The 22,244-nt window shown below is 45.4% G+C and overlaps 1 protein-coding gene across 2 annotated transcripts in view; it reads left to right on the top strand.

The window, feature by feature from the left end:
• The window catches only part of GAS6 (growth arrest specific 6), a 41,443-nt gene continuing 20,836 nt past the window's right edge, over positions 1,638–22,244 (top strand). For both annotated transcript variants that reach the window (XM_021414572.1, XM_021414580.1), the window contains exons 1-4: positions 1,638–1,814; positions 1,970–2,136; positions 16,972–16,996; positions 17,772–17,834. In XM_021414572.1, coding sequence (XP_021270247.1) covers positions 1,670–1,814; positions 1,970–2,136; positions 16,972–16,996; positions 17,772–17,834 — 400 coding nt within the window. In that variant the 5' untranslated portion in view covers positions 1,638–1,669. The remainder of the gene's footprint in view (positions 1,815–1,969; positions 2,137–16,971; positions 16,997–17,771; positions 17,835–22,244) is intronic.

Genomic DNA, 22,244 nt, shown 5'->3' on the forward strand with positions numbered 1-22,244 from the left:
AGCATGTGAATTCGGAAGAAAACTTAATCCTGTTTTATGCAACTAACTGCTTAACTCTGCTTTAAATTCAACAGTGCCAGAAGAATGGAAGGTGGAAAACATGACTGTTAAAAGGACCTTGGGGCTCACCCACGTCAGTGTTTGAGGTTTGTGCCAGGCATCTTACTGGAAGATGTAATGAGGAATAGAATTAGTAGACTCAATAACACATTGGAAAAAAATCAGCATTGCATATCAAGTAGGAGATCAAAGTTTTGCAAATCCATTAGATTTTCAAGGGGCGATTTTGTTTTCATGTTGAGAAGGATGATTCTGATCACATTATTTACCTGGATTTTCAAAAAGCTTTAAATTTGCCTTTTACTATAGGATCCCAAAGTGTGTTCTTACGAATAAAAGCATAAAATTTCTAAAAGAAAGGAAACTTGCCACTAGATGATATAATATGAAGTAGTTTCCAGAGCCCACAAAAATCTCTGCTTCTCAACACATTTAGAAATGTTATGAAGAAGTGTAACACTCCGATGATAGCTTGCAGATACAGAAAGAGTGATGGAGGGCAGCACTGGGGCAGCCACCTCACAGATTTGTTGGGTTGCTCTGGTTAGGTTTGCTGCATGCCAGCACAAGAAATGGACGTGACTAGAGGGTGGGAGCAAGGAACAGTGGGACTGCTGCTTGGAGCAGTGCTGGAAACTATGGCCTGAACGGCTCAAAGCTCTGCTGCTCTGGAAAAGAGCTGGTTCAGGCAGGATACAACAGAGGTCTGTGCGTGCAAACAAAAAGGGCGTGATCATTCAGTCCTAGAAGACAGGAATTCAACTGAACGCAGGGCTGAGGAAAGGCAAGAATCATAGAATCCTTAGGGATGGAAAAGACCACTAAAATCATTTAGTCCAAGCGTCAGCCCACCCCCACCATGCCCACTGACCATGTTCCTCAGTGCCACATCCACACGGTTCTTGAACACCTCCAGGGATGGTGACCCCACCACCCCGTGGGCAGCCTGTGCCAGTGCCTCACCGCTCCTTCTGAGAAGAAATGCTTCCTAATATCCAAACTGATATGTATGTAATATATATTGTTTACATTAGTTACACTGTATATGCTGCAGATTATTGTGGAAACACAAGTGTCTGTTAGATACAGCAAAACAAATGACATCCCATGATCTGTCACATTCACCTGTCTGCAGGGGTAGTCTGAAAGCGGCAGCAAAAAACCTTGGTGGACTCTGGGTGCAGCTGAGAGCGCTGGCCCACAGCTCTGGGTTACAGCTAACGGGGTTTCACGGAATCACAGGGGTTGGAAGGGACCTCTGGAGATCATCCAGTCCAGCCCCCTGCAGCAGGTTTCCTACACAGGACGCGTGCCGCGTGACCGTGGATGGAGAAGCGTTAGCAGAGCGGTGCATGACATAGCGGTATGGATCGTACCAACCTCTTTCCTTAGGAGCTGACTGTAAAATACCAGAACCAACTGAAACGTTAGCGGTGAACAAAACACGCTGAGGCTGGGGGGGGGGTTGGAGGGACAGACGGCCCTCCCCACGCGGGGGCAGCCCCGCAGGCAGGTGGGCGGCGGGGGGCGGGCAGGGGGCGTGCGGCGGAGCCCGGTGCCGCGCCGCGAGGTGTGTCCCGCCCGCGGCGGCCGGGAGCCATTGGGTGGGATGGGCGAGCGGCTCCCCCGGCGGGCTCGGCAGGCTCCGCGCTCCCCGCCCGCCCCGCGCCGCTCCTCTCCGTTCCGCCGCACCATGCCGCAGCCCCTCGGGGCCGCCCTGCTGCTGGCGCTGCTGGCGGCGGACTGCTCGCAGGGTGAGTACCGAGCCGGCCCGGGAACCCTGCGCCGGGCGCAGCATCTCCCGGGGAGGCGGCGGCGGGGGGCGGCCGGGCTGCTTCGGGGCTGCTTCGGGGCTCGGCCGCTCACCGCTGCCTCTGCCCTTCTTCTTCCTGCCGCCGACCTGGCCCAGCCGTGCTGCTGCGAGCCCCAGAGGCTGCCCAGTTCCTGCGGCAGAGGCAGCGGCGAGCCTACCAGATCTTCGAGGAGACCAAGCAAGGGCACCTGGAGAGGGAGTGCGTGGAGGAGCACTGCAGCAAGGAAGAGGCCCGGGAGGTCTTCGAGAACGACCCCGAGACGGTGAGGGCCGCGCAGGTGGCGGGTCGCAGCCCGGCGGGGATTCTGTGGGAGGAGGAGGAAGCGTTGGGAAGCGGCTGGGAGCCGCACGGCACAGCCAGCACCCAGAGCCGGGGCCGGTGGAAGCGCCCCTGGGAGGAGGATGCTGCGGGTACGCGGGCAGGGCGTGCCGGCAGGATGCTGGCTCCGAGCAGGGCCCTGCGCAGCCGTGCCGCGGGAGCACTGCAAGGTGACGCTGTGCCTCCTGGCTCCGGACACCTCTCTGCCCTCCCGCCGGGTGTGCTGAGGGCCCCTCGCCCAGCGGTGAGGCAGAGCTGAGGTTTCTCATGAGCACACGCTAACGCTCTCTGGTCAGCTCCCGCTGGGTGAGCTTTGGATCAGCAGGTTCAGAAGCTGTCACTATAGAGGAACCCCTGTCGGCGCCCAGAGCCGCTACGCTCCCCCAGCCAGGTGCAGCTAGAGGCACCCAGCATGAAGGGATGACCTTGCTGAGCTCCCTGTTGCAGGCTGTCACGTCTGCCTTCCTCTCTCGCTGCACAGCGTGTGCATGCGGCTGTGCTGCTTTACAGAGCTTGGCTCGCCTGCCCCATTCCTTCCTCTCCACGCTGCTTGGAAGCGGCTGCTCCCGTTGCAGAGCTGATCTGGCACCAAGTAGCAGCAGGAGGTGTTTTTCTCAGCCCGGTGTTGCACACTGTGTTCCTGTTAATAGCTTGGTGCTTCGAGGAGATAGGGAGTGTGTGTGTGTGTGCATGTGTAGGTGTGTTTGTACACAGCACACCGCACCAGAGGCGAGGGAGGGACTGACGAACTGTTCCGTGTCTCCTTGGGACAAGCCTTGACATGTGCGCTCCGTCAGGCACTGGCTGTTGTTACAAAGCAGCATTAAGGGCAGCAGAGAGGTTGGCTTTGCTTTGATTTAGAGCTTAATGCGGAGCTGCTGCCCAGGCAATGTTTAGTGGTGCGCTAGTTCTCTGTGCATCTCATCAGCAGCTTCTGCCTGCAGCTGGGGTGCATTAAAAAGAGCATGGCCAGCAGGTCGAGGGAGGTGATCCTCCCTCTCTACTCTGCCCTGGCAAGGCCACTTTTAGAACATTGTGTCCAGTTCTAGGCTCCCCAGTTCAAAAAAGACAGGGATCTCCCAGGAGAAGTCTGGTGGAGGGCCACAAAGATGATTAAGGGCCTGGAGCATCTCCCTTATGAGGAGAGGCTGCGTTACCTGAGTCTGTTCTGCCTGAGGAAAAGAGGACAAGAAGACTGAAGGAGGGTCTGATAAATGTTTGTAAGTACCTGAAGAGAGGTGGGATGCAAATGGATGAGGCCAGGCTGTTCTCGGTGGGGTGTAGTGACAGGACAAGGAGTAATTGTCTAAAACTTGAACATGAGAAGTCCCATACAAACATGTGGAAGACCTGCTTTATGGTAAGGGTGATGGAGCACTGTAACAGGTTGCCCAGAGAGGTTGTGGAGTCTCCTATGGAGATATTCAAGACCCAGCGAGACACCTACCTGTGCGACCTACTGTAAGGATCCTGCTTTAGCAGGAGAGTTGGTCTCAATGACCTCATGAGGTCCCTTCCAACCCCTGTGATTCTGTGATTCTTTGTAATACGCAGTGTGGAAGAGTGGCTTGCACTGCTATTTCTGTATTCCCATTGATATCCATAAGCTCAGGATAAGTATTCACTACAGAGTAGTGAGTGGAGGAGGAATCTTGTAAAAGATCTTGTACAAAATGGAATTTTGTAGCGTTCTGAAGAAAAGGTAACATGAAGAGAGCAACTCTGCTATCTGCTATGAGTGGTGGGTTGTGTAGATGTGTTGGGAACTTGTAACAATATTTGGTACTCATTTTGTGTACTGAAAAAAAACATTGGGTTCTCTTACTGTAATGAAAAGAGTGAAATAATTTGGGTTTAAAATCTTTCGGTGTGCAACATAAAAGCCAGTCACACTGTTAAAGCATGTTTCAAAGGCCAAACAAAACTTTCTGTGATTGCAAAGGATTTTAATTTTTTTTGCATTCCCTTCATTACTGCTGTTAAGTCTAGTTTTGGAAACCTCTGAAGAAATACCACTGAGGTTGAGTGAGCTCCTAGTATCTGTGCCCCCTTGCTGATTTCACACATACTTCGTCAGTGACCTGGATAAAAGGATAGAGTGCACCCTCAGCAAGGGAGGAGAGGCTAAAGCACCAGAAGGCTGTGCTGCCATTCAACGCAACCTGGATAGGATGCAGAGTTGGGTGGAGAGGAACCTGATGAGCTTCAACAAGAGCAATTGTAGAGTCCTACACCTGGGGAGGAATAACTGTATGCGTCAGTACAAGTTGGGGGCTGACCTGCTGGAAAAGAACTCTCCGGGGAAAGACCTGGGTGTTCTGGTGGACAGCAGGTTGGCCATGAGACAGCAGTGTGCCCTGGTGACCAAGAAGGCCAATGGGATCCTGGGGTGCATTAAAAAGAGCGTGGCCAGCAGGTCAAGGGAGGTGATCCTCCCCCTCTACTCTGCCATACAAGGAAAGGCTCAGAGACCTGGAGCTATTCAGCTTGGGGAAGAGCTTATAAATATCTAGAGGGCAGGAATCAAGAGGATGGGGCCAGGGTCTTTGTTGGTGCCCACTGACAGGGCAAGGGGCAGTGGGCATAAACTGGAACACAGAAAGTTCCATCTGAACATGAGAAATAGCTTCATTGAAGGTGACAGAGCACAGGAACAGGTTGCCCAGGGAGGCTGTGGAGTCTCCTCTGGAAATACTCAAAACCCACCTGGACTCTTTCCTGTGTCTCCTATTACTGTAGGGAACCTGCTTTACCAAGGGGTTGGACTCGATGATCTCCAGGGGCCCCTTTCAATCCCTACGATTCTGTGATTCTGCAGCAAAATGCTGTATTTTATCACGGGAAACTTCCTGGCTGCTCTTCTGACTCAGAGCTCTCAAGAGCTGTGAATTTACTTGCTCTGGGCAGCGTGTCCTGCTCCTCTCTGCCCCATTGCTTGAACTTGAGAAGCAGCCATGGCACCTCCCGTCAGGTGGATTTATGGCCTTCCCTATCTTTTCAAACCAGCATATGGCCCAAGGCAGCAGCGGCTGTTCATTAGCAGGCTTCTGATGCACAAAGCCTGTAGTCACATGAAGGAGCTGTTATTACTACAAACATTGGAAGCCACCTGTTCTTTGTAAGGCATCGATAACTTCTGGGAGTGCCTATGGATGTGATGGGCAGAGTATTTTCCTCACCTGCCTTTCTGTCTGGCTTGATCTTTTCACATCTTGCTACGCACCTGAAGTAGTGGAGGTATCTCTTAAACACTGGAAATTATCGTGCTGCCATCTCCCTGATGCTGCATTTACACCCAGTCCTTTTGGCTGACAGGAGGAGGAAGCTAGCTGAGAGAGAGCTGGCTGGGGAAAGGTGAACACTGTTCAACAGACATTGCCTAGCAGTGAGTTGCAATAACTGCTGCTACACTTTGGCATATTTGGTAGAATGAGGACTTCTTATTGACTGGGGAAATGTACTGATTACTGTTGACAGCTGATGATTTCTTGCATGTAGGAAGGCTGATATTTTTGTCTCTGAAGGCTGAATGTGGTCACAGAGGGTAACTGCTTAGGTCACGTCAGAAAGAAAAAGCTGCAGCACTTCTTTAGGTTGGATATTAGGAAAAAATTCTTCTCAGAAAGAGTGGTGATACATTGGAATGGGTAGCACAGAGAGGTGGTGCAGTCACCGTCCCCAGAGGTGTTCAAGAACCGTGTGGGTGTGGCACTGAGGGACGTGGTCAGTGGGCATGGTGGGGATGGGCTGGTGGTTGGACTAGGTGACCTTAAAGACCTTTTCCAACCTTTATGATTCCTGCCTTAGCCTTGTGGGGATCCCCATGCTGGGCCAGCCATAGGGAATGCATCCATGCACTGCTTGTATTCAATGTCAGGTCTGTCCATTCTCCCAAGTTTTATGCCATAAAACTCCAGAAGAGCATGAATGTAGCCCCATGGGCACTTGCTTGCTGTGGGTCTTGCAGCCATGATGCTTGAAGGTTCATTAGTGATCAGTCAGAGCTTGCTCTGCGTCTCACTGTTCCCCAGCCCCATGAACAGGCTGGGGGTGTGCAGAAAGCCAGGCTGGTGACCTAGACCAACCAAAGAGCCATTCCATGCTGTGTAGCACCATGCTCAGCAATGGAAAGAGAGAGGAATGCGGGCTGGTTGGACATCTTTTGCTTGGCATCTGGCTGGGCACCAGTCTACCTGCAGGTGGTGAGTGGCTGCCTTTGCATCTCTTGCTTTGTTTTCTTTCTTGCTTTTCTTCCACTTCTCTTTTGCTTATTAATCACTTTTTACCTTGACCCACAGGGTTTCTTGCTTTTGCTCTTCCTTTCCTCTCTCCCTGTCCTATTGCAGATAGTCAGAATGGGTGGCTGCCTACCGGGGTCAACCCACCACAGAGACCTGTGACTTAAAGCTGAGATGCAAAATTGCATTGAATGGTTCAGTCAGACAGCTTCAGAAGTTTAGGCTAGATGAAGCAAGGCTGTCATATAGCTTCCTTGATGCTCCCCAGCCAATGGATCCAGGCAATGGGAAAATCTTGCCAGGAGTAATGTTATGGAAAAGTATCTATTTACTGGAGAGGGCAGTAAGCAGCAATGGAATTGCATATTCCTGTAACAGAGCACGCTTGTTCTACATTAGACCTCCATTGTTTCGGTGATCAGCTTTTCAAAGAAACTGCAAGCAGTCGGCAGAAGATTGGCATCCTCTGAAACCTGCACATGGGTGTTGCCACATGTGCGATTACTTAGATCAACTGCTAATAATAGCGTATTAGGTGGGGCTAAAAAGCCATTCATTTGCAGGCCAGCACAGCTTTTGTCTTTTAAGTCACGGAAAATATAAATATCAGCTTGCCCAGACTGGAGGAAGGAAGATCAATTGAAACATTTTTAGATTGTGAGGTTTTTTTAGGAGGCAGAACAAAACTCAATCTGCACAATTTGTATGACTATACATGGTAAAAACAAGTGTGAGCCTAGGTTAATGCATCTTGCAAACTTTCTCATGGAGCTGATGATAATATCCTTAGATGCTACTGCAGGATTCTAGGAAGCATTTTGTGTTACAATTTCAGGCTAGGGATAGCAAGCAGGAAAATGACTAGATGATATGGTTGGAAAAAATAAAGGTGGAAAGCATGTTCATGGGAGTTGTGAACTGAAATGCAGTGCATTATGTTTGTAAATGGAATCCATTGAAAAGATATGCTAAGTGTGATGGATGGGTGAAGTTGCAAAATATTTTGGATGTGGAGATAAGAATGTTATCTCGTTTCACATGTTGACGAGGCCTTATAAAAAGCTCTACTGCAGAAATATTTGACCTTGTTATGCAGTCAAGATATTACAGCTTGTTAGCTGACTGATAAACTGCTCTGGAATTTGGTTGACCTGTTCTAAAAATGTGGCTATCCAAGCATGTAAAATCAAGGGCAGAAGGTAATGTGGCTGCCGGTGTTCTTGGAAACATTGGAAAATAAATACAGCAAAGCAGGTTTCTTCTGCAAGGAGTTTCTCTGTTTAGAAAGGCTCAACACGGTGAAGGTGTGAAGCCTCATCTTTTCGAACCACAGTTTATCAGTACAGCATCTGTTTGTCACTGTTCATCGTGTTTGCTGTTGTTGCTGTTGAAGAGCTGCCACAGGGAGGTGGTGGAGCAGCTGTCCCCAGAAGTGTTCAAGAAATGTATGGATGTGACACTGAGGAACATGGTTAGTGGACATGGTGAGGATGGGTTGGGATTGGACTAAAGGGTCTTAGTGGTCTGTCATGGTTTTGTGATTTTCGGTTATTGGTACTCCACATCATAACATCATGTAGTGAATGTACCTGGTTCTCGGAAGAGAAGGACTACTACATTCCCCATGGTACTTTGCTCCTCTGTTACCATTTCCAGTTGGAGGGAAAAGATAAAAGCTCGCAGTATAAAAATTTGCAGATCACGAGACCTCGTCCCTTTTTCCGCCGTCTCTCATCTTGGCAGCACCTCTCTCTCCAGCCATCTTATTGTCGGTAGTAGAGTAAGGCCTACCTTGATTTTTGGGACATTCTCTCTCTCTGTATTGGATTTATCAGCTTAAATTGTAATTATATTGTATTATAGTGTGTTGTTTTGCATTCTGATATCTTAGTTAGTGAATTAGTTTGTTTCTCCTCAGATTGTTGCTGCTGTTCTTTGCTCTCAGGGCCATCTCCTTACCCTTTTCCCCTTTTCCCTTTTCCTGGGGCGTGGACCCGTGGATCCCCCGTCCCCTTTGTCACGGAACCGGGCCGAACGCCCGTAAACCGTTGACAGTGGTCTTTTCCAACTTTATGATTTTATGAGGGGATACACCTGGTGTAGAACTGGAGAATAACTTGGGCTGAAAGATATGTGAGAGGTGTCTTGTCCAGTCCCCCCACTCACAGCAAGGTCAGCAGTGACCGCACCAGGGTACTTGGGGCATTTTGCTTTCATGGTTTGAAAACTGCTGATCCCAACAAAACATCTAGCAATGCCAGCATTCTTCCTTCTGGGCTGGGTTTAGCAAGAATCTGAAATGCAGATGAAGCAATGTGTAGGGTATGATAGCAGTCAGTTTGGTAAGTTTTCATAATGTTGCCGAGTCATTGTTTTTATTTCTTTATTTGCTCCCTTACACAACATGGTCACAATAACACAAATGTGCCTGCATGTGCTAGAGTCATCCAAACTTCACTCTGGTTTTTTAGGAAGAATGAGTGGCAGATAATATTTATTTCTAAGAATATCAAAGGTAGATGCATATTTGTAAATACTAATAGCAAAAGTATGAAGAACAAGAATTAAGTGGGAAAGTGAAGCAGTGTAAAATTTCTTTGAGTAAGTCAGTGAATGTTGTATAGTCTAGAAGTAAATAATACTGTTATTATCTTTAAATAGGTATGTCATCATCCCTGTATAGAATATTCCTCTCTAGATCGAGGCAAAAATGTGGTTTTATTTGCAGTGAAAATTCTTCTCAATGCATCGATTTGCTATGGCATTTTGGCAGAGTGTTCAGGAACAGCTAGATTTATAATGGGTATAAATTTTTATGTTTGTTCTTATTGGTCCAGAATTTATCTGAGAGAGGGAGAGAGTTACCGGAGAACTCCATGCTGATGATTTGACCTGCTTGGATTCGATATGTGGAAGGCATTAAGCAGGGCACAGTGCTCCCTGCTTAATAGATTTCGAGAAAGAAAATGGGGAGATCTAGAATTTTGTCCAGAAATGTCTTGAAGGACAGAAGAAAGTTGAGAAGTTTGACTGTCGAGCTTTATGCCACAGAGACATGAAGAATCCCAGCTCTCTGTTGGGGTGAGATCTGAATGTGCTCTGTGTTCTCCCTTCCCTTTCTTCCTTCTCCCTGTAGGATGGGAGAGAATCATGCCAAACTCCAGCAGGTCTACTTGATCTGGAAAACAAACAGGTGGGGACTGTGGTGCAGGATGCGTCTATGTACTTGGCAGTATGGACACAACATCTGCTTGAGGTAGTGGACTTCAGTAGCAGAAGGGTGACAGAAATACTCATGCCTGCCTTAGAAGGCAGCTTGTACATTTGTTAGCTACATGCTGCATTATCAGAGATCATTGAGAAGGGTGAGTGAAGTTTGCTGTCGGTGGAAGCAGACAAACTTCCATCAGCTCTGCGGGCTCAGGCCCACCTGGTCCTTATCTGTTTCCACTCATGTGAAGCCTAGGTTTTCAGAATGGAGCTGGAAATACTGAAGCAGCCCATCGTGGAAGCATTCCATTCTACATTTCTGTAAAGCATGAGGCGAGGAGCTAGGGAAAACAGAAGTGGCTGATATTATACCAAGGGGTTGTTTAAAGCTAGGATGGAAAAAGATGCTAAGAATGGCAAATTGAAGCAAGGGATTATACAGATTTGGGGCAAGGAGGAGGATAATGGAAGAAACAGATAGTGTTAGGTTAAGTTGGAGTTTTTTTAGCAGAATACAATAGGTTTTAATAAATATGTGAGAGGGGAAGAACGCCGCATAAATAAATGAAGAAAGCAGTGTTGTGGTTATGGGCTCATTTTGTTTTCTTTCTAAATTAAAAAAAATGAGGTGCAGCCTACTGGGAATTAATACAGACTGTGTTAGTACAGCTGCTTGAGAATCAGGTAAGGGAAACACTGAATGTGTATAAATTGGCAGTTGTGGTTCATGTGCACTCCAAACTCTAGATGAACTTAATGAATTATGAGCAATTACTTTCCAGTAGGTCTGAAGAACAAGGATGGAGCCAGCACCAGAGGTTTAGAGGAGGGACATAGCAAGGGAGGTGTGGGCAGCATGACTGCTCCAGAGGCTGTGGGACACGGAGATGGGATGGGAGGAGGGGAATGTCTTGGGGCAGGACAGCTACGAAAGCAGCAAAAATGTTCATTATCTCATAGTTCAGTTCAGGGTGAAGTAATTTGGCAACTGCTAAATGACCCAAACTGTGGCAATTTGAAAGCAGAACCAGTGGCAACAGAGGGAAGGGATTCTCCAAGCTCCCTTCTCCTCCGCTCGCATTACTTTTCAGTAACTTTGGATTCACATTTGGGAGCTCAGCTGACCCAGTTGGTTTACGCAAACCCCCTTGCCTATTCTGTTCACCCTTCCTGTACAGCAACTTGTGCAACTGCATGGACTGATTTAAGGAAGTGATCCAAAGGAAAGTAATCTGGAGAGAAAAAGGATCATTTTGCAGCTGGGTTGGTTCCGCAGTCCAATTCACCTCCCAAAGGGTTGTACCAACACAGAGGAAAGGACAGAGTGTTTTTAGGAAGGGAAGGCCATGTGCTGAGGGGAAGCAAAAAAGCTGTCACTGCACATGCTGTTGAAGAAATGAATGAAGAACCACGCTATGAAGAATGAGACTGTTGTTCTTTTGCGGGTCTACCTTCCATATTTGTACCTTCATGACTTATTTTGTTATGAGTTGCTGTTCTAGAGGCTCTTCACACATGCATAAAGTCTACTGGGAAGTTTCCTTATCTGTTGTGTGTTGTTTTCTTCCTGTTCCTTTGAGCAGTGGAGCCAAGAGGAAGAGTAAAGTTGTGAAACAAGGTGGATACCCAGGAAGAGAGGCTATTGTTGCAGTTGTCTTTGCTCTGCATCATTTTACGCTATTGGCCAGTGGGGTGCATAAATAAAGAGATAAAAGGAGAACCTGCCATGGTTGCACTGTACAAAATCACGTGCATCTGGAGAGCTGCCACATTTGGCTGACTCCTGGAACAGCGAGTCCTAGTTCAGTTCCAGAAAATGTGTGGGGCAGGAACAAAAATGCAAAAGTAACTTAGTTATTAAAGTAATGAACGGGGAAGTGTAAGATTGGATTCTGTCACAAGGACCTGGTGTTGGCTCAGATATACTTCCCCATTCCTGCTTGCCTATCCACACTGTGGCAAAATGTGGCGGTGCCTTAAAGTGATCAAACGTTGCTGCTGTGAGCTGCACTTAAGCAGAATCCTGAGAGACAACTTACAGTATCGTTAGATGACAAGAAAGGGGAAAAATATAATACTGTCTCACTTCAGTAGATAAAATATTGCAGAACCTATAGGAGAGATCACAAACATTTAAGCCACGTTGAATGGGATGTATAGTCTGTTCTATTTTAAATGTGACTTAAGTAACGGGAGAGCAGTGACGCAATGGAGGATGTTAAGTGGAGATAGTTTTTTACTTACGCTAGGTGTTTTGTCAGATCTAGTTTCCCTGAATTTGCCTGAAGTCTCTAAGTGACAATTGAACCACAGTTGCCAGTGTTATCTAAGGCTTTGTTAACTGAGGTCTCGCTTGCCAGATTGTGAGGAGTTTGCTCTTTGCATGGAGAATGCATGTTGTTCCAGAGCAAGATAGGAAGAAAACTGACCTGGCTGAGCATAGAGCTCCTCACACAGAGGAGGAAAGATTTCAAAAGCCATATGGCACTGATTGAAGCTTAACTTCTATGCCTGTAGTTTCTATAGAGTTAAAGTTGCGAATTGTAAGACTGTTCAGTTACACTGTACAGGACGGAGACCCAGTCATTCAGCATGAGGTTTGCTGTGCTACAAAAGCCTAGGGCCCAGTTTCAAAAGCAATGCAGAGTGCTCTTCAGCATTAATGACATTTGCATTCCCAAGTTGTACAGTTAAACAACGATGGGTGTAAATACACACCCAAGTCAAACAATAACTCGCAGCCAATTTTGGTTAGTAGTGCTGTTGCTCTGCAGGCCTGCAGAGTGGAAACATGAAATGTATTTATAAACAAGGAGGTCACGCCATGCCCAAGGCAAACAGTCCTGAAAAGAGAAAAAAGGAGTTACTAGATGGAGATGAGAAAAGGTCATGATGTGGGAGTTGTCGCTGCATTGAGGCAACGGATGACATGCATGTCTGTTAGGGGTTAGTCAGCAAATAAGGCCCTCAGCAAATACGGAAGCATCAGTTGCGCTGAAGACAGTTTTTTTTTGCTGACAGGCAGAGCTGTGTGTTCTGATACGGGCTTTATTATTCTGTATTTTATTTCTGGAGGCAGATTTTATCTCATAAGCAGAACTGTGAAGACAAAGTAAATTGGTCTTGTGCCCTTTCATGCTGCTCTACAATGTCTGAATTTGATGTAGCTTTTGTTTGCTTTACCCTTTGTAATCTTAGCAGCTTGGAAGCTGCCAGAGACAGTAGCCTAAGAAAATGCTTTTCAGAAATTACTGCTGCTCATGCAAGTCAATGAGATCCCTCAGTGACTGCAGCATTGCTGTCCTGCTGTAGATTTTCATCTGCTGCTGTCGCATCTCAGACATGAGGTTGGTTGGGTTCAGTGCTGAGCAGGATTACTTGATCTGGTACTCAAACAAAGCAAACAGAAGCAGCTGGCAGGCCCTTCTGGCTGAAGTTTTCAGTGCTGCCAATTACGTTAAGCAATAGTGAGAACATTTTCCTGGTGTAGACATGGTCATTGTTATGTTTGCAGAAAGGCTATTTATACACAGTGACTCATGGAAGGGCTGTTCTGATTTGGTGTTCTTCCATCATCTCTAAAAAAGCAGCAGGACGAGTGCATGCCCTGTATAATTTCACTAACTTCTGGATCTTAGTGCTAAAGCAAGAGTTTGGCGGTGGAGTTGAAAAGAGGTTGTGAGCATAGGAACACTGTAGGTTTCCTTTGGCAGAGAAGCTGATATTGGTACTTCTGCCTGGTTAATCCCACAGCCCTGTGGTGAATTGCCTGTGTCTTGCACTACTGTTGGATGCTGGAAACCACTAATTGAGTTTACTGCATCAAAAGGTGCTTCTATACCATGCTTGTGTTTCTGTGGCCAGGGTGGGGCCGTAGTACATAAATCTCTGCTAAAGCACAGCACTCTCCTGTCCAGCAGGGAAAAGGCCCCTTGAGCTGTGCTGCCACCAGCCAGCAAGGACCTGTCTGGAGGATGGACCTCCTGCCATGTTTTCCATGTGGCTGGAAGGGTGGAGGCCTGCAGACATGAGGCATTTGCTCTTCCTCATCTCTCCCCCATTTCTCCCTCTACCTGAGAGCTGCGCTGAGTTGTACAGCTGGGGGCAGATGGTGCGGCATGCGTTAACACTCGTTGACAGGTGGGAACCAGGCAGAGAGAGTGTGTGCTGGGTCATAAGAGACATAGGTGGGAGTACATGTTGGTGGATTTGTCAGCGGCAGACACAGTTGTGAAACCAGCTCTCGAGGGTTGGTCCCTTATGGAGGTTGGTGCTCCTCTGAGGCCTTGGCTGGAGCACCTCTGTCTTCCTCTTGTATGCACTGCGATGCTATCACCCGACAGTGAGGTCAGAGAGCTGGGTGAGGTCCGTATCTATACAGCAGCCACAGTGGTCAGAGTTAACTAACCTGCATTTGGATCCTGGGAATGCTGAGTGGCTTTCTGGATGGTGAGATGTTGGTAAGCCTGAAGTTTAAGGTGGCTAGTTGAGAAATCAGCAAAATAGCAACAGGGAATCTTCTTATTAACAAGCCTCAGAGCATTTCTCCTGACGTTCTTGTTGGATCCCAAAAATAGAAGTGAAGACTTCTGGTGGAGGGACGATGAGTCTGAGACTTCTCTTAAAGACATGATCTATGTGGGGCTGAGGGATCTCATCTTCCCCAACATCTGTGGGTCATTAAGACATTACAGCACAGAAGTCTGACAAGGCGTTGTAGAATTGAGCGTTCTCTATTTTTCTTGGACCCTCAAAATAGAACTGAAGTCTTCTGGTGGAAGGAAAGTGAGACTGAGACTTCTATCAGAGACGTGATCTGTACAGGGCTGAGGGATTTCAACTTCCTTGACGCTTGTGGGTCATTAAAACATTACAGAAGTCTGAGAAGGCATTACAGAATGGAGTGCTCATGCTGGAAACAATGCATGTCTGGCTGTCCTGGGCAAGTTTGGCACGCTATGAATCTTTAACTGGGCAAACTTCGGATCAGTTTGGCTTTGTGTTTTGTTGGTGGTGTTTTTGTTTTTTGTTTGTTTTACACCTTTGCTTTCACTGATTCCAAGCAGTTAAGCTGGCAGCCATGCATATAAGGGCTCCTAATTCTTGTCCAGTGAGTACAGAAAAAGTAGTTCTTGCCAGTGTCTGGATTATCCTAGTGGTGGTGGTTAAATACATCTGCAGATTTTTGTGATGAATATTGAATGAAGGGGAAATAATAAATATATATGTGGTATATTTCATCACATACAGCTATCTTTTTGAGTGCTGGCTGAAGTTCAGTTTGTGGCTATAGCTTAGCTAGACGCTTATCTGAATTATCTGAATATTTAGACTGTGTAGGTGTACTTTTCTTTTGACTTTATTTTTTGGCTTGTCTTTTCCAAAGCTAACCTTTAAAAAAAAAAAAAAGGATTGGGAAATGTAGTGAGTTCTGAGCTCCTCGCTTAGTTACTTAACCCAAAGAGATATTATAAAGCTCAGCCTCAAAAGATGCTAAGCCTATTACCTTTGTATTGGAATTGAAAATTAGATGAAGTGTGGGCTGCTTCTTCTGCTTCTCTGTTGATGCTTTCATGATTTAAACTGCATATTTATGTGGCACATTTCAGTAACTGGAGCATATTTTCCAGAAATGATTGATTTTTTTCTGGAGGATGACAGCAATGAAAAACTCTTCATTTATATGACCTTGACATCCAATTGATTGGATTGCACAGTCCAGGTCAAACTGAATCACAGCGTGTGCCTGTCACTCTTCTGTGTACACATTTGTGTATATGCATGATCTTATCCAAAGATCTGTAATGACAGGAGAAATAAAATGTGTAGTTTCTAATCTTGGTTATTGTATGGTCCAAATTAATTTTGTAGAATATATGGCATTTACTGTCCCAGTCTCTCTGTAAATACAGTGTGATATGGAAATTGCTCATGCTATGTAAAAGAGAATTATAGTATGCATACAATTTCATGGTTAGCTGAGAAATGGCTTAATTTAATTTAACAAGGAAAGTTAAACACTGATACAATCCATGAGTTTTTCCTCAATTACGTGCCCCAATTACAACTTCAGCAGTACTCAAACTAATGACTTATACATCCATCACAAAATACAGTATGAAGTTGGAAAGTTACCTTTTCCAAAGTGATGAATTTTTACATTTTTTAAGAATGCATTTTAACAGACTGCTTAGACCAATGGGCTACCCTTCTGTGCAGCCCAGCTGCATTTTCCTGCTCATGCACTGTGTTGGTGCAAGCAGTCACGCAGATGGCAAGGTCTCACCAGGCTAATGCACAAGGTCAGATCAGCAAAGTGCTGGTCTTGCCATGTGACTGCACTTTGTTGACACAAAGTAGGGAGTGATGACATGTGGCCATGTACTGCCAGAAGAGTGGGAGAGACTTTGGCAGTCTAGTTGTAGATCAGTTAAGTGCTTCTTGGGCAATTTTTACCCATATTACACACTTCTGAGATACATTTGGACCTCTCCTAAATGAGCAGCTGCGATCACAGAATCATGGAATGTCCTGAGTTGGAACGCACCTTCGAGGATCACCGAGTCCAGCTCCTGGCCCCATACAGCATCACCCAACATTCAAACCCTGTGTCTGAGCACGAGGGCCAAACACCCCTTCAACTCCGGCACTCGGGGCCATGCCCACTGCCCTGGGCAGCCTGTTCCATGCCCACCACCCTCTGGTGCAGAACCTTTCCCTAAGCCCCAGCTGCCCCTCCCCTGACAGCTCCATGCCATTCCCTTGTGTCTTTCTCCCTGCCCCCACCCCTCCCTCTCCCAGCCTCTCCATGCTCTTTTCTTTGTACAGACAGCTTCCATGAGGTGATGTAGTGGGGTATTCACTGTTACGAAAGCAAGTTGTACCCTTTTATTTTTGTGGTTACTGTGTCGTGTTCTCTGAGTGAGCAGAGGGACTTCGAGGAGGCACAGGGTGACTTAAATTGTTCTGTACCTGCTCTCTGGTTTTTGTCCCTAGATCCCTCTTCCTCTCTGTGCCTTATTGTGAGCACCTTTGCCTTGAGATAGTGAGGAGGTGGCTTAATGCTTGGTCACTGCCATTGACAGGTCAGCTGTCCAACCATGCGCTGAGATAGGAGTTAATGTTTCTCACTATCCTCATGAGACAAAATGCATCTATGACCATGTGTTTCTTCTGGCTCTGAATGAAAGAAATGAGGATGTTTATGTTTGGAACTTGTTTAACAACTGCTGTGCAAGACCACCGAACTAACAGCAGCTGTTAAACACTAGTAGAATGACAATAGAAGCAAGTAGCATTCAATAAATCTTTGCTTTTTTTTCCTCCTACAGGAATATTTTTACCCGAAATACTTGGGTGAGTCGCAGCTTTTACTTTGTTACAGCATTGATACGTGTTGCCTAGCACTGGAGTGTGTTGCAGCTGAAGCTCTTCCAAGGAAAGTGATGGAAATCAGACTGCAATAAGCATGGCTTTCTAACTTTTAAGACAGACTCTACAGTCAAATGTGATTTTTAGGGCTTTTTTTTAACTTATATTGGCATAGATTGTGTGTTTTCTACATGTTAAAATGTTGATGTTGCATTTGTTACCTGTAGCCTCCAGAACTGGTAAATAATTTGGTCTTCTGTCTTCTTCCCTTTTTATATCTTAGCTATTAACTAATCTCCATATTTTAAAAAGTGCCTTTACTGATTGGTCCGCTGGCTCTTTTTACTGACTGTATCATCGTTGTGCCACCATACTGCTTTCTACTTGTGTTTAACCTGTAGTACTTAAAATCACAAATTCCAGCAATTTTAGAAAACTCCATGTGCTGTTTAGATTCAAAAGAGATTTACTAGGCCAGGTTTGAGTAGCTACTAATACGCGTTTAGAGTCATAGAATCATCTGGTAAAATGATCATTCTCTTCAGATGGCTTATAACTCTACTGAACATCACAGCTAAAAAATGTTTATGAACTTAAGAAGTCTAAGACATGTAGGAGATTATACTATTGCATAGATTTTGCATCCACCCTCCATAACCTTGCTTAATAAAACATCAGCAGGCTAGATGCCATTTTACATGCTTTGAACAGCTGCCGTGTAATCATTATAATAATACCAATTTCATTTTCTCTTCTTCAGCTTGTATTCACAAATATGGGTCGCCGTATACAAGAAGTCCAGATTTCCTTACATGCGTTCATAGTAAGCATTTTTGTTTTGTATATTGTAGTTAAATGTTCTCATGCTCTCTGAAATAGTGAAACCAGCTCAGTTACCTGTGTTTTTACTAGTATTTTACTACTGTTCTTCCTATTCTCTATGCTCAACACTCCATACTCGTTGTCTAATCTGAGCAACAGAACAAGGCTTTTTCACTTTTGGAACCTTTTGCCTTTTCTCACTCATCACTCAGTGGTTTGATATTTTATGATGTAGGACATTCCTTTCCTACCAGTTTCCTGATGTCTGAATGAACTGAGAAGCAAGAGGGACAAATAGTAGGATTTACCATAAGGTTGTACTCGATGCTTGGCCTTTAGTTTTCTTTTTTCTTTGAATGCTAACTTTGGCTTTCCCCTGTTAAGTAGCCTTAAAAAAGCTTACAGTCAAACTCAGGCTTTTGTCAGATTTTTGACAGCTTTGAGTAGGAGGTCATTTGCACTCATCACGTGATTATGCTGTAGGTATTACAACCTTTTAAACTTCAAATCAGTTTGGAGGTCAATCTGAAATCTGTATAGAAGGGAGAGAGGTATTTGCTCATTGCCAGCACTAGGGAGTGGAATTTCAGTAACTCTTCTGAGACCTTTCCAGTTCCCTCTTGAGCTTAGCAGTGCTAGAGATATCATGTAAATATCCTCTTAAAGATTCTAAATATGCTGTGAGAGCAGAATGGCTAAAATGGGGATAAAACTGTGCGTATGTGTATTTATTTTCATTTTTGGCCCTGCGGTTCGGTCTCTTACTGTGACCGAGTTGGATCAGTCTTGTGTTCATACCAGTGCTACCAAAGCAGGATCAGGATTTAGTCAAGCTTTCATGCTTATAGCAATCTTTTCTGAAGAGTGAATTCCAAAGTTAATAAGTGATGCATCAAGCCTTGCCTTCATGTAATGCCCTCATGTATCAGTCACAGTAGTTGGATCCATTTGAACAGGGAACTCTCAGACCTGAGGTACCTGTGTGCTGTGCAGTTCAGCACAATTCAGTGTGGGATGTGAGGCTGGGTGCTTCCTTTTGCTCCTGTGCACAGCACACCAAGGAGGTGGGAGCTGCTGCTGCAGATGGTGGCATCAGCTGGGAACACTGGTTCTGAATAGCTGATCAGTGCTTCAGAGACAAAAGACTGAGGGGTGAGGATGTTTTCTGTGTTCTGAAAAAATGAAAGCTGAGTAATTGTTTTTAGGGATTCAGTCCACTGGAGATGTGGTGGTTTGGCAATAAAATGACAATATTTTCCCCCATTAAAATACTAAAATATTTTTAAGTGGCTGAGTTTTGGCTAGCCATCGTTGATTCACAGGAAAAGGAGCCTGAAATGCACTTGGAAAAATGACAGACCTTGCGCTTAGCTGATTCCAGCGTGTCTCTTATTTTTCCTAGATGCTGCCAAAAGCCTATGTAGCTCTCTGGGGTTGTGCCTGTGAGACACATTTAAATGTAGTATTTCTTAACAGTCTCCTTCTCTTCTCAAAACAAGGTAGTGGAAGGCTCTTTTAATCTGACATACAAGGACATTGCACGATCCAACGGCTGGAGGGTGACTAGTTTATGCTGGAAATAAAGTACAGATTTTAATTGTGGCAGTGAATAGGCAGCTTACTGGGGCATTTGAATATTCTGTTTCATAAGATCTTTAGATTGGGGCTGCAGGTAGGGTTCAGCTCCAGATTCTGACAGGTAGATTGCAGGTGTTTCCAGCACAGGTGCCTGCATGTGTGTAGGTTCCATTATAGTAAATGGAGAGTTAGTCTGAATTCAGTGACTGTACAGTGATGCCACTGACCAGATTGTGTCTGCTCTAGGGAGAACCAAATCACTTTGTGGAGTCCATAGTACTATCTAGATCTCCACTGACTGCAGTCAGAACTTAGATGCTTGCTCTACACATAGATACTTGGTTTACACATAGATACCTATATTCTGATCTGCACAGATGGATTTTTTTCTAAAGGAGCTATTGTGGGTCAGCTAGGATTTAGGGATTCGATTCTGCAAGAGTTTGGAAAATGCTACAAGATTTTTTGGAAACCAAGTTACATCTGACCTTAAAAAAACAATAAGATTTTTGTTATGCGTTGAGTGTCGCAATCTTCGTAACCTAGCATTTTCCAAATGACGTTTTAATTTGCTCCATTTATGAATATCAAAATACAAGTTCAGAATGCAGTTATGAACTGGAAGCAGCAATGACTGTGGTCAGGTAAAGTCTTGTTTCCACATGTACTTGAGAAATAGAAACATTTGTATTCTCTGTCTGCATTTATGAGCTATATATGTGCTATCAGACATAGACCAAAGCACACAAAAAGTATTGCTTGTTTATTACTTCTAATACTTTTACTGAAGTCTGACGTGTAAATTAATGGGAACAAGAGCTCTTTTTTCTCTTATAATGGTGTAAATCAACTTGAAGTTGGTGGAATTATACAGCTGTGAAGCCACAGGGAGTGCTTAGGACTGTCTCATGTTTTCAGATACTCATTAGAAGAGGAGCAGACTATCAGCATATTGTTGATGGGATAGAAAGATTTTATTATTATGCAGTATTATTTCCAGCTGGCTCTGCAAGACACATGAGAATCCAGTTTGATGGAAAGAGGTGAAGCATGAGGGTACTCAAGCCCTGTTGACCTGTGTTGGCTACCACGTGACTTCAAGAACACTGCCATGTTTGGGAGGATTAGTTGGTGCTGCTTCAGAAAGACTTGGCTTACCATCTGTAAACCATTCTGTTTACTGTATACAAATTCTGATCTGCCCAAGAAATTGAGCTTCTCTGTGATGGCTCATCCCCACCTTAACCACTACCTCCAGTGGTGTGTCTCTGGGCAGGGGCTTACCTGGGATATTCTCATGGGCACATGCTGGAGGCAGCCCACATGACTGTGTCGTATTTTGTGTGGCACATATTCTACCTTGTCTGTTGCTTTGGCTCAGCTCTGCACAGCTAGAGTGGTGAGGAAGAAAGGTAATGCGGCCTTGCTTGTGGTGAGGGTATGATTGTTTCTGTGAGGCTCTTAAGAGTTGTGTTTGAATGCTTTTCCTGTAGGGTTACTCATGCTCTGATTTCTGAGCATCAAGATGAAATACTGAAAATACATATTTATTTGGCAGAATTCTAGTCACATTCCATCCCAGAACAGCCCTCTGGTTCTCTGCTCCCTTCTCCTCTACAGAACATTTTGCTGAGGCTCAGGATGAGTTCCTATCTGCTCAATGACATTGTCCCCAGCTAGGGCTGAAGCTGTGCTGGTTACAGAGGAGTAAAACCTGAAGGGAGGGAGTGGCTGGAGCTGTGTTTTGGTAGAGGTGGGTGAAATCATGAAACTGAGGTAAATGCCCTACAGAGAAAGGAATGGCAAACACTTTTGTATTGTACGTTGTCATAAATGAAGAATGGACAGCAAATAAGTAATCAGTACTCCACAATAACCTGAATAAACTGCAACACTGATGTGTGGCAAACTTCAGCCTTCAGGTAATTCAGTGCCTGCAGGGTTTGGAAACAGTGTAGGTTCATGTAGTGTAGAGAGGGCTGTCCACTGGGGTTTGCATTAATGAGGAATGTGCAGTGCAGCCCATGGTAAGAATCTGACGTTTTTTTCCTGGCAAATGTAACACAAATGCTGTCCAACCCTAGTGCTTATTCTCTTACCTTATTTTTCTGCCTAGCATAGCACCAGCCTTACAGCTGTCCATCCAAAACACAGCCCAGAAGTCCAAAAGGCTGTGGGCACAGTGGTTAACAGAGCGGTAGGAAGAAGTGTGTAAGGCTGCCAATGTGGCACATAAATAATAATTTTAAAATATTGTTTTGACTGTATATTGCACCTCTCATGAAGTTTCTCTAATAATTTTTACAGCAGAATGAGTCAGATGTCTGTCATTTAAATCAATATATTTTGTCTAAGCAGTGGACGTGGTTCTTGGCCTCGTGCAGAGAGCTGCTGCTAATTAGGTCCTTTGAACTTACCTTTTTGTAAAACCTTTTGTAAAGTCTTTTGTCTGGACTGAACAGGGTTCTGATAAGTTGTAAGGATGTGTTGCCTAGACTGTGGGATTGTAGAAGGCGTTGCTAATGATAGCTGTCCTTCCTCTAAAGGCTGCTAGCTGCAGCAGCTGTGATAGCTCCTGTCTCATCCACCAAAAGGACTGGGTAGAGTCATTGCTTTGTAGCTGTGCCAGCTCCACTCTGGCACAAGAAACGTCCACATCTACTCATCAGAAGAGAAGCCCAAACATCATGTGTTCATGCCTTAGGACCTCCTTTTTCAATGCATCCTGCTCTGCTCCTCCTGGTTAAGGTTGTGAAAAACAGTGAATACCTTTACAGTTTTAGAACATCACTGATCTACAGCACCCCTAGAACAGACACTACACAAGAGCTCC

The sequence above is a fragment of the Numida meleagris genome, chromosome 1 (assembly GCF_002078875.1).
Source record: "Numida meleagris isolate 19003 breed g44 Domestic line chromosome 1, NumMel1.0, whole genome shotgun sequence".
NCBI lineage: Eukaryota > Metazoa > Chordata > Aves > Galliformes > Numididae > Numida > Numida meleagris.